The 16,935-nt window shown below is 42.2% G+C and overlaps 1 protein-coding gene across 2 annotated transcripts in view; it reads right to left on the bottom strand.

Annotated features, from left to right (window-relative positions):
* The window catches only part of LOC124287881, a 40,497-nt gene that overhangs the window by 13,201 nt on the left and 10,361 nt on the right, over positions 1 to 16,935 (bottom strand). For both annotated transcript variants that reach the window (XM_046724371.1, XM_046724364.1), the window contains exons 2-8: positions 11,832 to 11,878; positions 10,671 to 10,740; positions 8,279 to 8,326; positions 6,190 to 6,266; positions 4,973 to 5,045; positions 4,270 to 4,325; positions 1,662 to 1,764 (exon numbers count right to left, since the gene is read on the bottom strand). In XM_046724371.1, coding sequence (XP_046580327.1) covers positions 1,662 to 1,764; positions 4,270 to 4,325; positions 4,973 to 5,045; positions 6,190 to 6,266; positions 8,279 to 8,326; positions 10,671 to 10,740; positions 11,832 to 11,856 — 452 coding nt within the window. In that variant the 5' untranslated portion in view covers positions 11,857 to 11,878. The remainder of the gene's footprint in view (positions 1 to 1,661; positions 1,765 to 4,269; positions 4,326 to 4,972; positions 5,046 to 6,189; positions 6,267 to 8,278; positions 8,327 to 10,670; positions 10,741 to 11,831; positions 11,879 to 16,935) is intronic.

The following is a 16,935-nucleotide window of genomic DNA, read 5'->3' as shown; positions in this document are numbered from 1 at the left end:
CGTGTATAGGCGGGTGGCAATGGCCGATCATTGGCCCAACATCACACTCGGGGACCTAGGAGGCATAGAGGGATTCGATCAGCCCGGCGTGGACGGCGACTCGTACGTCCTGCGCTTAAGAGACGGCGTGTACATACGGCAGCCTCTGGCAAGACGACTTTACAGAGTCCAAATGGTTGATCAACATGACCCTCACCGCACCTTATATCTCGTTAAACAAAGGTAGGGATGTCTCCGAAATTAGGAACAACGGTATCTTGCTGGGGGCTTTCAGTCCGAATCATCAACATATACTCAGCTAATACCGGATCACACGGGTAACATGTTAGTTTCAGGCTGGAAGGTTGAGTTAAGGTTTGACGGCCCCGATTCCCAACTGGACCTTATGACTGTGAAACCAGGCTCCACACTCGCCATAGAAGTCTACCTCGGGGTACGTTTTGATGAAACAGGACAACTTTTACCCAGGGTGACAATACGCTGGTACTCCCCACACTTTCACCAACGTTGCTGTATCGTCATACAACCGGACCCCTTAATGGGTTCTATAGTCCCCTCAGTAAGCCCCTGTAGTGTTCATGTGGGCGCAGAGGTACCTATTAGCCTCTCACCTATTTCCCTGTACAGTGGTCTAAACCTTATAAGCCTCAAATACACTGTGCAAGAATTATATTACATACAATTTAAAGATATTTCATAGAATGTATTATATACACAGGATGGGGCTGTACCCAGTCGTAGAGGAAGTAGCAAAGACACTGGAAACCGTAGACGGGTTCCGCTTGAGACAGTTATGCGACATAAAACACCAAATAGAACAAGACCGCGACAGACGGGCAGCATTGTACAAGAAGTACTATAGAGCTTTCAATGCCGTGGACGGGGTTGATACCACCCTTATGGCAACCAGCATGGGACTAGGGGCGGTAGGTGTCGGGTTGTTGGCCACCATCGTAGCCGCACCCATAGTGCTAGGCATCGAAATAACAGCTGGGGTGTCAGGGTTGGCGGGGTTGGTGTTTAAGTTTGCATCCCACAGACTGCATCGTAAAGCGTTGAAGCACGACGAGATCAGGGTTCTGGCTGAAGCAAAGCTGAACACGGTGAGCGACCACATCTCCACCGCACTCACTGACAGTAAAGTCTCCGAGGAGGAGTTTCATTTGGTCCTCTCTGAATTCGACAAGTACCATAAGATGAAACAAGAAATCCGGTTCAAGTCTCGTAAGTCTGCTATCAGTGAAGATGAGAAAAAAAAGTACATAGAACAAGGGGTACAAAAAGCCCGGCAAGCCTTCATTATGAATACCAAAGAGATCATAGGCGATTCACATTAAACTGTTTCCTCGAGGTCAACACGACATAGAGCTATCGTGTCACGTGATCAGGAAAGTGTTGGTTCGCGGTCATAGTGACCAGGAAGTTAACTGGTGGTTCAAACCTGGTATATACAATGCCGAGAGAGATAAGGGCCTGACAAAAGCTTTATTTCATAAATGAAGCTTTTCAGAGGCTTTTGTTGGACTTGATTTCGTACCCCCAGTGTATATACTACTCCTTCAATTAATATGCTTTTAGCAGAGTTTTCTTATAAATATGGATAGAGTATTTAAACATACGTTAGTTTGACAACGTAAGGATCTGGGAGGAGTCCTACATACCTCGTCATGGCTAGATACACGTGTCGAGAGATGAGGACACAGACGATGGCCACGCCCATCACAGAACCGCCAACCAGTGCTCCAATCAGGATGCCGGAATCACCTATGTAATAAAGAATAACTGCTCGTTTGTATCACTTCTCAGGAGATTAAGTCATGTATATTTACCAACGAGTGGCCTTATTGACGCTCTACTACGCGATGTCACAGTGAACTCATTGACGCTCTACTACTCAATGTCACAGTGACCTCATTGACACTCTACTACTCAATGTCACAATGAGCTTATTGACACTCTACTACGCGATGTCACAGTGAACTCATTGACGCTCTACTACTCAATGTCACAGTGACCTCATTGACGATCTACTACGCGATGTCACAGTGAACTCATTGACGCTCTCCTACTCAGTGTCACAGTGACCTCATTGACTCTCTTCTACGCGATGTCACAGTGAACTCATTGGCTCTCTACTACTCAATGTCACAGTGACCTCATTGACTCTCTACTACGCGATGTCACAGTGATCTCATTGACACTCTACTACGCGACGTCACACTGACCTAATTGATGCTCTATTACTCAATGTCACAGTGAACTCATTGTCGCTCTACTACTCAATGTCACAGTGACCTCATTGACGATCTACTACGCAATGTCACAGTGAACTCATTGGCGCTCTACTACTCAATGTCACAGCAACCTCATTGACACTCTACTAAGCGATGTCACAGTGATCTCACTGACTCTCTACTACGCGACGTCACACTGACCTAATTGATGCTCTACTACTCAATGTCACAGTGAACTCATTGACGCTCTACTACTCAATGTCACGGTGACCTCATTGACACTCTACTACCCATCATGTCCCAATGACCTCACTGACGCCCTACTACCGAATACCTCTCAGTGACCTCATTGACGCTCTACTAGTCAATGATACAGTGACCTCATTGACGTTCTACTACCAAACATGTCCCAGTGACCTCACTGACGATCTACTATCCAACATGATACAGTGACCTCATTGACGCTCTACTAGCCAATGATACAGTGACCTCATTGACGCTCTACTAGCCAATGATACAGTGACCTCATTGACGTTCTACTAGCCAATGATACAGTGACCACATTAATGCTCTACTACCCAATGATACAGTGACCTCATTGACGCTCTACTAGCCAACATGATACAGTGACCTCAGTGATGCTCTACTAGCCAATGATACAGTGACCTCATTGATGCTCTACTACCAAACATGTCCCAGTGACCTCACTGACGATCTACTACCCAACATGATACAGTGACCACATTGACGCTCTACTACCCAATGATACAGTGACCACATTAATGCTCTACTACCCAATGATACAGTGACCTCATTGACGCTCTACTAGCCAACATGATACAGTGACCTCATTGATGCTCTACTAGCCAATGATACAGTGACCTCATTGATGCTCTACTACCAAACATGTCCCACTGACCTCACTGACGATCTACTACCCAACATGATACAGTGACCTCATTGACGCTCTACTACCCAATATCTCCCAGTGACCTCATTGACGCTCTACTAGCCAAAGATACAGTGACCTCATTGACGTTCTACTACCAAACATGTCCCAGTGACCTCACTGACGATCTCATACCCAACATGATACAGTGGCCTCATTGACGCTCTACTACCTAATATCTCCCAGTGACCTCATTGACGCTCTATTAGCCAATGATACAGTGACCTCATTGATGCTCTACTACCAAACATGTCCCAGTGACCTCACTGACTATCTACTACCCAACATGATACAGTGACCTCACTGACGCTCTACTACCCAATATCTCCCAGTGACCTCACTGACGCTCTACTAACCAATATATCCCAGTGACCTCATTGATGCTCTACTACCCAATATCTCCCAGTGACCTCACTGGCGATCTACTAGCCAATATATCCCAGTGACCTCATTGACGCCCTACTACCAAACATGTCCCTGTGACCTCACTGGTGATCTACTACCCAACATGATACAGTGACCTCATTGACGCCCTACTAGCCAATATCTCCCAGTGACCACATTGACGCTCTACTACCCAACATGATACAGTGACCTCATTGACGCCCTACTAGCCAATATCTCCCAGTGACCACATTGACGCTCTACTACCCAACATGATACAGTGATCTCATTGATGCTCTACTACCAAACATGCCCCAGTGACAACACTGGCGATCTACTACCCAACATGATACAGCGACCTCATTGACTCTCTACTACCCAACCTGATACAGTGACCTCACTGACGCTCTACTACCCAATATCTCCCAGTGACCTCATTGACGCTCTACTAGCCAATAAGATACAGTGACCTCATTGATGCTCTAAACTCAACATGCCACAGTGACCTTAATGAAGTTCTTCCAGCCATCATGTTACATTGAACTCATTGATGCTCTACCACCCAATATGTCACAGTGACCTCATTGACGCTCTTCCAGCCAACATGTCACAGTGACCTCATTGGCTCTGTTCCAGCCAACATGTTACATTGACATCACTGACGCTCCCCTACCCTGGAAGTTACATAACTACCCAGTTTACCAGGTTCCGGTTGATGTTGGGCGCGAGTGTTGTTTCCCACGCAGGAAATGTTGTGGCTGAAATAGAACACCTTAATTCAAATGTCAGCTCAAACACTCGTCCTATGGGGATCATGGACATATCGACATGGAACCCTGCAGTACCTGAGCATCATCAGAGCAGCAATGAACTTAGACACATTGTTCAGACCATTAATACCACATACAGTACTTCTCCATGGCACTTCTCTTATAGCCTATACCGAATACCTTCTGAACTGATGGTCTGTCAACACCTGAACCTACTTTGAAGAATGTATTTCCTCAAACGTGTGACAAGACGAATCCATGCTGTCGGTTATAAAGCATCTTTGTGAAAGTGTGTTCTTTCACTGCATTTGTACATGATAAAACAAGAGCGAGCGAGTTGTTTTATCCCGCTTTTAACAATATTTCCGTAATACCAAGGTGTGTCATATATACCTGCACTAAAGACCTACAAGATACAGGTCTGAGACGGCTACTACTTGCGTGAAACTCACAACTACAAGGTTGGAATCAGCCAGCACGGGATTCTGGTTTGCTAAAGACACACAACACTGCGAATTAAGACGCCTTAGACAATATATTCTGTGAACAATAAAAAGATTCTATTATCTTCCTAATAACATCTGAGCTGGAAGACTCTCTGACCTAACTGACCTATCCCTGAAAAGGCCACTGACCTGCAATTTCCACTACAATCTTGGGAACAATTTATCCAAACCGTGCAGAGTGGTGCGTGTTCCACTGGAGCATCTGAAATGGAAAAACGCGGTTTAGTAGATAAGTCTGGTTTCGACATTATAGTTGTGCAAGGGTATCAAAATATACTACTGATCTATCGCAATGAACGTACAATGAAAGTATATTGTTGCATCATGCTACAGGGACTAGGGGCATGAGTGCTGATTTGTTTTTGATCATACAAATTTGTATATCAAAACATAGTTTTGAAATAACCAGCTGCATCACATAAACTCCAGTGTATAACATAAAAACGTATCAAGATCACATAACCTCCAATGTACGACATAACGTACCCTGTATCACATAACCTCCAATGTACGACACAACGTACCCTGTATCACATAACCTCCAATGTACGACATAACGTACCCTGTATCACATAACCCCCAATGTACGACATAACGTACCCTGTATCACATAACCTCCAATGTACGACACAACGTACCCTGTATCACATAACCTCCAATGTACGACATAACGTACCCTGTATCACATAACCCCCAATGTACGACATAACGTACCCTGTATCACATAACCTCCAATGTACGACATAACGTACCCTGTATCACATAACCTCATATGTACGACATAACGTACCCTGTATCACATAACCTCCAATGTACGACATAACGTACCCTGTATCACATAACCCCCAATGTACGACATAACGTACCCTGTATCACATAACCTCATATGTACGACATAACGTACCCTGTATCACATAACCTCCAATGTACGACATAACGTACCCTGTATCACATAACCCCCAATGTACGACATAACGTACCCTGTATCACATAACCCCCAATTTACGACATAACGTACCGTGTATCTCATAACCTCCAATGTACGACATAACGTACCCTGTATCACATAACCCCCAATGTACGACATAACGTACCCTGTATCACATAACCCCCAATTTACGACATAACGTACCCGGTATCACATAACCTCCAATGTACTACATAACGTACCCTGTATCACATAACCTCCAATCTGCGACATAACGTACCGTAAACATACACTGTATGATACAACCTATATAATGTGTCGCAACATACAATTTGTTCACATAACTTACCCTGTGCCACATTACATGCGGTTACTTTACTATATATGAGTATGAGGAGTAAAGTATGCAATAGTTCACCTGGAGTCTGCCATTGACAGGATATGTTGACTACATCCTGGCAACTGGTCTGATTGAAGCAGCTGCCATCTAGGATTCTGGAATGTAGGCGGACAATGTCAGAAGTGAATGTATTTGGTTTATATTGTGTTTCAGCTATGATTTGGTTTAGTTTGACGCCGCAGTAAATCCATATGTGGCATTAACCATGTTGGTGAAAAGTGCCGACACATCCACAAACGCGTAATCGCGACCATAAGGTTATGGTGCACCATGGGGACATTACTCTGCACAAGGGGACATTACTCTAAAACGACTTGCATCTTCGCCTTCGACAATGACAATCAGTTACTACCTGGCATAGGCGGATCCAGAGGGGGGCGCAGGGGTGTGCACTCCCTCCTTTTGTGATGTAAGTTTGTTAAATGACCATTGAAACTCAGTTGAAAATGAAGTGTGCACCCCTCCTTTTCTCAATAGTGTGCACCCCCCTTTCTCAAAAGCTGTATCCGCCCCTGCCCGGTTACTTGTTGTTTAGTGATCAAAAGACTGGACATATATACTGAGTCAAAAAAGAAACTTCACATTCTTTCTTCAGGGCACTATAAAAGAACAAGAGATGGTAAGATGGTTAAATTGTTATTATTTCATTGCTGAGATCTGTGTGATGTACTCGATACACTGACAGTGCCATAATCAGTTCCATTAGGCCACACCGCCGTTCCAAAACATGGGTATACAGAATGTCAAGTCACAAGAATAAAAATGCGAAATTTCTCAGTTCAATATCGTGTATGGCCGCCCCGCGCATTCACCACTGCCAAACACCGTCTCCTCATCGACTGCCTGATGCTTGTGAACACGTGGTTGGGGATTCTGCGCCATTGCTCTTGCAAGGCAGCGCCCAGTTCCTACAAACTCTGAGGTTGGTTCCTAAGACCACGAAGCCTTCTCCCAAGTGCATCCCAAACGTGCTCTATTGGATTAAGGTCAGGGGACCTCGATGGCCAGTCCATGACGTTGATTCCCGCGTTTTGAAGGAAATTTCGTGTCAACATCGCGGTATGCGGCCGAGCATTATCATGCTGGAACTGTAAACCTGGGCCATGAGCCGCCATGAAAGGAACGAGTTCAGGGGTGAGCACCTGGTCGCGGTAAGCAGCAGCTGTGAGGTTTCCACGGATGACCAGAAGTCGGGAACGGTTGTTCCCACAGAAAGCACCCCACAGCATGCAACTTCCGCCCCCGAATCTGTCGACTTCCTGTACACAACATTGGGCATACTGTTCACGACGTCGTCTCCAGACTCTATGCCTGCCGTCCGCGAATCTGAGGGTAAACCTGGATTCATCGCTAAAGAGGACTCGATTCCAGTCTCTCTGGGTCAACAGCAGACGTTGACGTTGATGAAACGGCGTCAGTATTGGCCCACGATATGGACGTCGAGAATGGAGATTGGCAGCCCGCAACCTATTTCGAATGGTCTGTGAGGACAGTCGACCTCTAAACATCTCAGCCCGGGTTCGTGTAGCCGGCAGAAATCTGTCACGTAGGTGACGTAGGACGATTTGACGGTCTTCTGCTCGTGACGTCACACGTGGACAACCCGACCTTGGGCGATCAGAAGTGGTGCCAGTTTGTTGTAGACGACCTCGCAAATCATACACAGTACGACGGCTGCATCCCATTGCTCTTGCGACGTCAATAACTGATCTTCCCGCTTGCAACATGCCAACGGCACGTTCACGTTGCACATTTGACAATTGTGGCATTTCAAGTACCGTTAGAACTGTGGTTTAAAAGTCTGTTTTTTCAATTCTTGAGGCCAATGCAAACACGTGCATATGAAGAAAACTTCGATGTGAAGATCACGTGATCGACTGCAAAACCTGATTTGGCACTAACGTCATTTGCACGACGAATGGATGGGTTTGAGTGGGTTTTGCTAACGTTTTTCAAATTACATTTTGTGAAGTTTCTCTTTTGACTCAGTATATGTATAGACCTGTAATGAACCCACTTGTCCCGTGTGTCAAATAAAAAGGGTCGCTCATCGTTGGAAGCATGTTTCTACGTTTGTAAGTGTTTTGCTCAACCGAATGTAACTTACCCTTTAATGACGTCAGTTGTCTGGTTTGACACCTCGATATGAGATGCCCTGCAACACAATCACTTACTCGGTTTATGGTTATAACCGTTGGCTGGATTTTGGTGATGTAATTTCATATACGTTTTTAACGACACAGAAAAGCTAGTCCGTCTCATTAGAAACAAACAATAGCGGATAATATGTCGAGCAAAAGAATGCATACATTTGAAATAGGATCTGACCAAACATCGATAACGATGTTCTGCCACTAGGCTTAACACAGTTACCGAAACACTGCTAACTGAAGGTATAAAACACAGCCATGACGCCAACATTAACTACATCGTCATCGAATAACCTTTGACAAAAGTGTATTTTCTTTTGTCTAGCAGTGTAACTGTTGTCTGCATATTACAGTGACGGTAGGACCACAACACTGTGAGGGCTCATGGTTTTAACACCAGTGTTTGTGTAAGGTACCAGTTTCATGACAACTTTGATAATTCTTCTTCCGCATTGACATTTCATTTATGTACCACAGGCACTCGTGTCTTTGCGAGGATTATATACTAAGCAGCAAAAGAAACGACAGTTTGGAATTTTCCTTCGCAGAAACGGATAACTGTAAACTCATTTAATGTTTTGATTGTTTATTGTTGACAACATCTCCAACTTTATCTGAGCAAAGACATTCCTTCCCAAACTCAGAATTGAAGCCAGGAAATGATCTCAAAAACGCAACCTGATCTAGGCGATGGTACGGTGTTCTCCATGTTTTTAATGCAACTCATGCTGCATGTGCTGTTCACAAGGACCAGCCCTATAAAACGCACCCCAAACCTGCTTGAAACATTCACATTACAACGTCAGCAGGATGACGGGACAAGCCGTTGCCAATGACTTCCAGGTCAACGTTCGGACCATCTAAAGGCTGCAGCAACGTTCCCGGGCCACCAACACCACAAATGATCGCCCCCGTACTGGCAGACCAAGGGTGACCACAAGACGACAAGACCGCCATGTTGTGCGACAGTATGTACAGAATCCCTTCATGCAGGCATCCACCAGACAGTGGGAACACACGGAAGACCAATTAGTACTGAAACAGTACGCCGACGTCTTAACAGCGGGAAAGTCCATTGCCGTAGACCTTACCGTGGACCTATCCTCACCCTGCGTCATCGGCGTGAACGTCTACAGTTTGCCCTACAACACCAAAACTGGCGATACAGGCAATGGAAAACTGTTCTGTTCACAGATGAGAGTCGGTATTGCGTATCAACTGCAAATGGCAGAAGAATATGGCTCAGACCAATGTGTTATGAAAAGAGACTCATGGGGAGGTGCAACATCATGGTATGGGGTGGAATAGGCCTGAACCAGAGAGTGGGTCCTGTGGTGTTCCAGAACCTTGGTCCAGGGAGAGGAGGCGGCACCACAGCGGTGCGCTACATCAACCAAGCTCTCAGACACCACGTCATACCACATTTCGCACGTCACCGGAACAACATTTTCCAGCAGGATAACGCCCGGGCCCATACTGCCAGAGCCACGCGGGACTTCCTACAGCAGAACGGTGTCAACATTATGCAGTGGCCAGCCCTTAGTCCTGATTTAAACCCAATTGAACATTTTTGGGATGAAATTCAGAGGAGACTGAATCATGTCATACCAAGGCCGAATTCAGCCGATGTATTGCGCCAGGCCTTTCTCTGAGTGTGACTCCAGGTGCCAATGGCCTTCATCAATCGATTGGTGCACTCCATGCATAGACGCTGTGCTGCAGTTATTGCCGCTCGTGGTGGTCACACTAGATACTGAAGTCAAGAGTCTGAATGGACTGCAAATGTTCACATAATGTCTTGAAATTGTGCTGAGTTATTCATCGATGTATCAACATATTGTACACAAAAAATGGTTTTGATCCGCTTATTATGTCCATTTCTGTATTGATTTGATTACAGTGCCTATCTAATTTTGAATTCGTAGTAACGTTTGTTTTGCTGCTAAGTATAGATGAAAAAAAGATAATAAAATTAGTTTCGTTAAAAAAAATCTGTTGAGCCCCGACTCGAAATGCTTCACAGTAAATAAATCATAGTTCTATGCTGTGAGTCCCAGTTATAGTTCTACACATTGTATCTCATGGTCTGTGTACTGTACTTTACTGTACTGTACTGTGAAGCATTTCGAGCCGGGAGTCATCTGAAATTTAAGACAATATTTTTTTACATCTTATCTTTTACATCTACATTTTTTTATATCTTTAAACCTCGCAAAGACACGAGGACCTGTGATACGTACGACATATACGTAATAGCTGCACGTTGCTGATGCAGTGTTAATCAGTATATTCACTCACATCATTATTTCTTACAAATGACTGATCTGCCAGAATTTCAGTTTTACTCACGTGATTGGTTTCGGAAATAACATGACAGCGTTGTACAGCAGCATGACGTGTATGAGACATGTGCCCACACCTGCAAACAATGACATACATGTGCAGGGATTATTCTGTGCCCTCAAACCTTCAGTGGACAGAAGTAGTGCGGTGCCGATTATCAACATTCGCCTCATTACACCGTGTTAATGGAGACTGATACAGTGGCTTTTTCGTTTAATCGAGGTAGAAATACAATAAGATCTCATTAACTTATATCAGCCAGTATTGATAAAGATATACCGGTACATAGAAAGATTGGCGTAAACATGTTGCTAATCGGGTGTTCCGCGTACAGCGAAAGAATCCATCCCCACTACACAGTGCTCACTTTCCATTTCCGAAACCCTTCAAGTGATTTACGTAATACACAAGTTGAACCCCAATGACGTCAAGCCCTGGGAACTAAGTAGTTTCATGTCGTGATTCAGCCATGCATGTAAGTATTTAATGTAAGGCATGTGTTTACCTAGGTATTGATATTATATGTGTAACTCTTCAGGTGTGCGTGAGAGAATTTCACTTTCACTTGTTGATATATTAAAATACAAGATAAACTTTGATAATGATATTAATGTATCCGTTTGATGTTCTACGCGTTGTAATGAACTTTCTTATCGGTTTACATACATTGACTAGTAGACAAACATGTTACCTCGGTTTCTGTTATCGACTGCACGGGTGATGTATACTCTTTATAAAGGTAGGGGAACCTGAACTGTCAATTTAGATAGAGAGTATAAGCCTTAACAAACTTTCCAGAGACATACATTATTCTCTTTATCACCACCCCTACACACAACGCATGGGATGCACGTGCACGACGCAGTAGCCCCACACACGTGCATGGGGTGCCATTCTTGACTTTGACGGTTTTCAAGAAGGTCGATAAATCACTGTGGACCATTAATTTTGATAATCATCTGTACAAACAATTATGGTCATAAGGAAATGCAAGTGGCGATGCACAATCAGAAATTCATTATTGTCATATCAAGATTGATTGACTCCCATATATCTCACATTTTTTTCAATCGTAAATAAAAAATAGAGTATATATCTGCTGGTTCAGTGCGTTTTTTCTTGTGTGTTTTGCAGTGCATGCTAAAAGATCATGATAACATACTTTACCTGCACGGACGGAACGTGGAGACATGGCCCCTGGTGTACAGCGTTACCTAGGGTAGAAGGGAACAGGGAATATGAAGCTAGTGTCGATGATGGAATGTTTAGATAGAGAAACCGTAGAACACGAAAACACTTTAGAGCAAGGCATTACAACGGAGCAAGTCAACCCAACAGCAACCCCTATCACATCCTACATTCAATACGCTTTGTTGTACCATATTGTCACTCAATAGATTTGTCTCATGACATTGCTATCAGACAAGAGATCACTATCAGACATTGTCTGACATTATACAGTGAATACCGGCTATAGTTCCATACAGTGAATACCGGTTATAGCTCTATACAGTGAATACCGGTTATAGTTCCATACAGTGAATACCGGTTATAGTTCCATACAGTGAATACCGGTTATAGTTCATACAGTGGATACCGGTTATAGTTCCAAACAGTGAATACCGGTTATAGTTCCATACAGTGAATACCGGTTATAGCTCCATACAGTGAATACCGGTTATAGTTCCATACAGTGAATACCGGTTATAGTTCCATACAGTGAATACCGGTTATAGTTCTATACAGTGAATACCAGTTATAGTTCCATACAGTGAATACCGGTTATAGTTCCAGTGAATACCGGTTATAGTTCCATACAGTGAATACCATACAGTTCCATACAGTGAATACCGGTTATAGTTCCATACAGTGAATACCGGTTATAGTTCCATACAGTGAATACCGGTTATAGCTCAGTGAATACCGGTTATATACGGTACCGGTTATAGTTCCATACAGTGAATACCGGTTATAGTTCCATACAGTGAATACCGGTTATGGTTCCATACAGTGAATACCATACAGTGAATACCGGTTATAGTTCCATACAGAGAATACCGGTTATAGTTCCATACAGGGAATACCGTTTATAGCTCCATACAGTGAATACCGGTTATAGTTTCATACAAGGAATACCAGTTATAGTTCCATACAGGGAATACCGGTTATATTTATATACAGTGAATACCGGTTATAGTTCCTTACAGTGAATACCGGTTATAGATCCATACAGTGAATACCGGTTATATTTATATACATTGATAACCGGTTATAGTTCCATACAGTGAATACCGGTTATAGTTCCATACAGTGAATACCGGTTATATTTATATACATTGATAACCGGTTACAGTTTTATAGTTCTATACGGTGTACCCATGCTATCGTTGTATGCGGGGAGTCCAGGTTAGACCTCACCCTGTCAATGTTGAACATTACTGCCTATAAATGTTGTTTACATACATAAGTGAATCGTTTATTAGGATACAGTATAATCAGGATATAATAGGCTTATATCGTGCGTCAATCAAACATTTATTTCCATTATTGATGTGGGTATTGTTAAATAGTGGTGCAACAAAATACATCTCATATATATATATTGTGATTTAAATGTTAGCATCAGTGAGGTGTACAACACAGTGTTGCTTCTGAAGTCTAATCATACAAGCACACCAGTGAGGAACTCAAGATAACTAATGAAGCTGAACTAAGCATACGTTTAATAACGTACCCGAGACAGTCTCAGCGTTTTGGATTGTAATTAGACCTGGAGTTAAAAGATACGTTAGCATTGAAAAAGTTCACTTACAAGCATGTCAAATATTTTTAAATGTCGGTCCACAGACACCAAATGCAATAGTATATGGAGAATGTGGACGGTTTCCAGTTTATATTAATTCCTACGTTCGAACGATGAAATATTGGCTTAAGTTATTGACAATGCATGATGGACAAATTCCGAAAAAGGCATGTAATATGTTATACTACCTAGATACTGCTGGGTACCACACATGGACGTCTGAGATCCGCCGTATACTTTGCTCACACGGCTTTGGATTTGTCTGGTTTTCACAAGCTGTCGGTGATCCGTGCGCTTTTATTCACATTTTTAAAGAACGCTTGATCAATTATTTTAACCAAAATTGGACATTTACTTTTGAAAACAGTTCACGTTATACGTTATATGCAAAATATAAGAGTCTTCTTGAGCCTGAGGAGTATCTGTTTTCAAATTTGAAATATAAATTCCGTAAAGTATATGTTGGTCAAATTTAGAGCTGGTGTCTTCCGTTTAAAGATTAACGTAGGTACCTGGCAAAATATTGATGTATCTCAAGGAAATTGTCCTGCATGTAAAGTAGATTTAGAAGATGAATATCACTTTTTGTTGAAAAGTCCAGCTTATAAAGATCTTCGGGATAGATATTTGCCTAAGAATGTGCAAGTAAATATAATATCGTTTAGAAATATCCTTAAACAAAACAAAACTGAAGACATAAATAATCTAGCTCGTTTTATCTATTATGCATACCAAATAAGGGAAAAATTAGAAAAATAGAAATAGGTATTAGAATTATTTTAAAAAATCAAGTACAGCTATACATGTACATACATGTATATATGTAACTGATATTTTTCACTTGGGGTGTAAGAAAATCTACTCAGGTAGACAGGTAAATGTTAAATCTTTCAAGAAATTGTTTCCTGTTTTTATACCTGTTTCGAATATGTATGTTAATATTTATCATCCAATATGTGTTCAACAGGGTATATCGCATGTGTGAGATCAGACCATATCTCCTAAAAGTTCTGTCGGAAATAGAAAAAACCCTGTTTTTTGCGCTTTGATATCTACAATTTATGTAGTTGATATGTGTCAGTGTGAAATATCTGTTTAACTTAGTTCGGCCTAACTACAGTCTCAGGGGCAGGGAGATAGGAAACGTAGAAAAAGGACTTTACTGATGAGAGATTAGTGCAGAAATGAGAAATGAGTCCAACGCGACTTATTTGGAACAGACCATGGCTTTATGCAAATTAGTGTGTGATGATATTATATTACAAAGGACAATTTTTATATGTCCATTTTGAAATTAAACTTAGCTTCATTATAAACGATAGCTGACGTAAAAAAATAATAACTTTAATACTGAAACTATAAAGGATGTAGCAACCATGGATTCTCTCACTATCACTATAAAAAGAAACAGGTAGGAGGGGGGCGTCTCAAAAGCAAATCCAGGACGGGTGTCGCAGACAGTGGTTGGGGTTGGGCTGGGGGGATAGAGATATAAGCTGAGATAAGATAATCCTTTAGGGGAATTAAACAGGGAAGCAAACGGCATGTCATAACAATATGCAAATAATATCCAGTCCTGTCGATCTTCGGGTGGTCATGCCACCTATATATTTTGAGACATTTAATACGATGGCTGATTTAAGTTTTTCCATGGGTATCATGCCCTTTAACGCATCTCAACATAAACTTTATGATCAATAGATGAGACATATACAACACACATGAAAAAGCATAAAATATCTTTGAGATGACCAATTGTGCTTGTAGGCAGGACGTGCATTTCATGCCAGGCAAACCGAAACATGAGTCTCATTAACCTATTCAGACAATGACCTACTTTTCAGCGGATCCGAATTTTCTCGTGTGAAAGTGAAAATAGACATCACAAACAACTATGGTTATATTGAATTCCAATTCCTTGTTTCATAAGAAAATACAATTTACAAATGAATTTTAATTTTAAACCTTAATAACATCGTATTTCTATATTTTATTGCGGGGTTTAGGCAGCATGACCTTAACTAAGACGTCACAGGCTGCCCTTGTTTGATGAGGTCGTAAAATTATTCACAATGCATCTGGCTCACTGGTTACACCTGTTCTGTATTGTTTGCGTTGATTCAGTGTAGTTCTGTTACGCACAATGTGATTGATATAATATCAAGTCCGTACCAGACCGCCAAACATTTCTAGCGGCCCAGCCTCGTTTTGAGATTTCTACGATTTCCAGGTTTCCGTTTGTCAGAGCTCGCTGTACGACAGAGCACGCTGCACGACGTGTTTGCAAGGATTAGAAGGAGCGTAGTGTTGCAATACACAGGTGCTTAGATGTATCAAATAATACTGATTAATAATTATGTATCCAGTTAAATGAATTGGTCTCAAAATTCTGGACTGGTTATTGTACTAAGTTGCGCAATAGGACGGGACCCAGTCAATAGGAAACGAGACTGTTGTGTAATCAATGTTTTGACTTGTGAGTCGACGGTCCGTCGTCATACCTGGCTGAGCGACCTAATTGCCATCAAAAGTCCGATCTATTGTTTTGAGCAGCTATTCGTAGTTTTGCCCGATTTTACGAGTAAACATGCTTTTCTGGATATACGACTCGTACTATTACGCATCCCACTGAATGCCCACAACAATTAGGCCGATGTGGGTTATTTCAATACATGTATATGCTATTTGGAAATTTGTCAATTTTAGGGATACAGAGTAACAGCCTAAAAACAGTGGTTTGCTATTTTCTATTTTCATCGCTGCACTGCGAATCTAATGGCAGTACTGTGTTCAGAGATGTACATTTTTCGTTAAAAACTAATGAAGAGGTTTTTTTAATGATAAATAGAATCTCACCCGAGTGCATTTGATATCAAATATATTAACACTCCTTGATAAAAGTAAAAATATCCTCGGCAAGCCTCGGATGTTTGTTACTTTATCAACTCGTGGTGATATATTTGATATCAAAATACACTCGGGTGAGATTCTCTATGTATATGGGCCTGTGGCCTTTATACGTAATAAAGATTTGGATGATGATGATGATGAGTTGTTAATCATGACAAAACATCCAACATTACAGTAATCGCACTATGCATTATCAATATCCTATTATCGATACAGATAATTACAAGAGAGGCAAATTTTACCATCCACCTTTAAACCCAAGCTCTTTGAAAGCAAGGGTGAAAAGTGTGACCATAACAGCATTAACAGGTTACCACAGGTGGCAAATATTAAGGTTTGTCTGCAAGTTTGGCGCTACGATGTGTACACACACAAATCAAGGGTTTGGTAGGTGTTGGCGACGAAGCTGCATGTAGCATACCAGGGGCACGTTTCATAAAACGATCGCAGCGCTACGACTGTGGTAAGTCTAGTCGTATGTTAAAGTAAGGGAGTTACGACCTTTTTAGCGCTACGATCGCGTTGTGGAACGGGGACCGGGGCAACAGTTCGTTAATG

Source organism: Haliotis rubra, unplaced genomic scaffold, assembly GCF_003918875.1.
Source record: "Haliotis rubra isolate DU_JTF1 unplaced genomic scaffold, ASM391887v1 Scf111, whole genome shotgun sequence".
In the NCBI taxonomy this organism is placed as follows: Eukaryota; Metazoa; Mollusca; class Gastropoda; order Lepetellida; family Haliotidae; genus Haliotis; species Haliotis rubra.
Note: the sequence above shows the minus strand (reverse complement) of the source record. Positions and strands in the feature narration are given on the sequence as shown.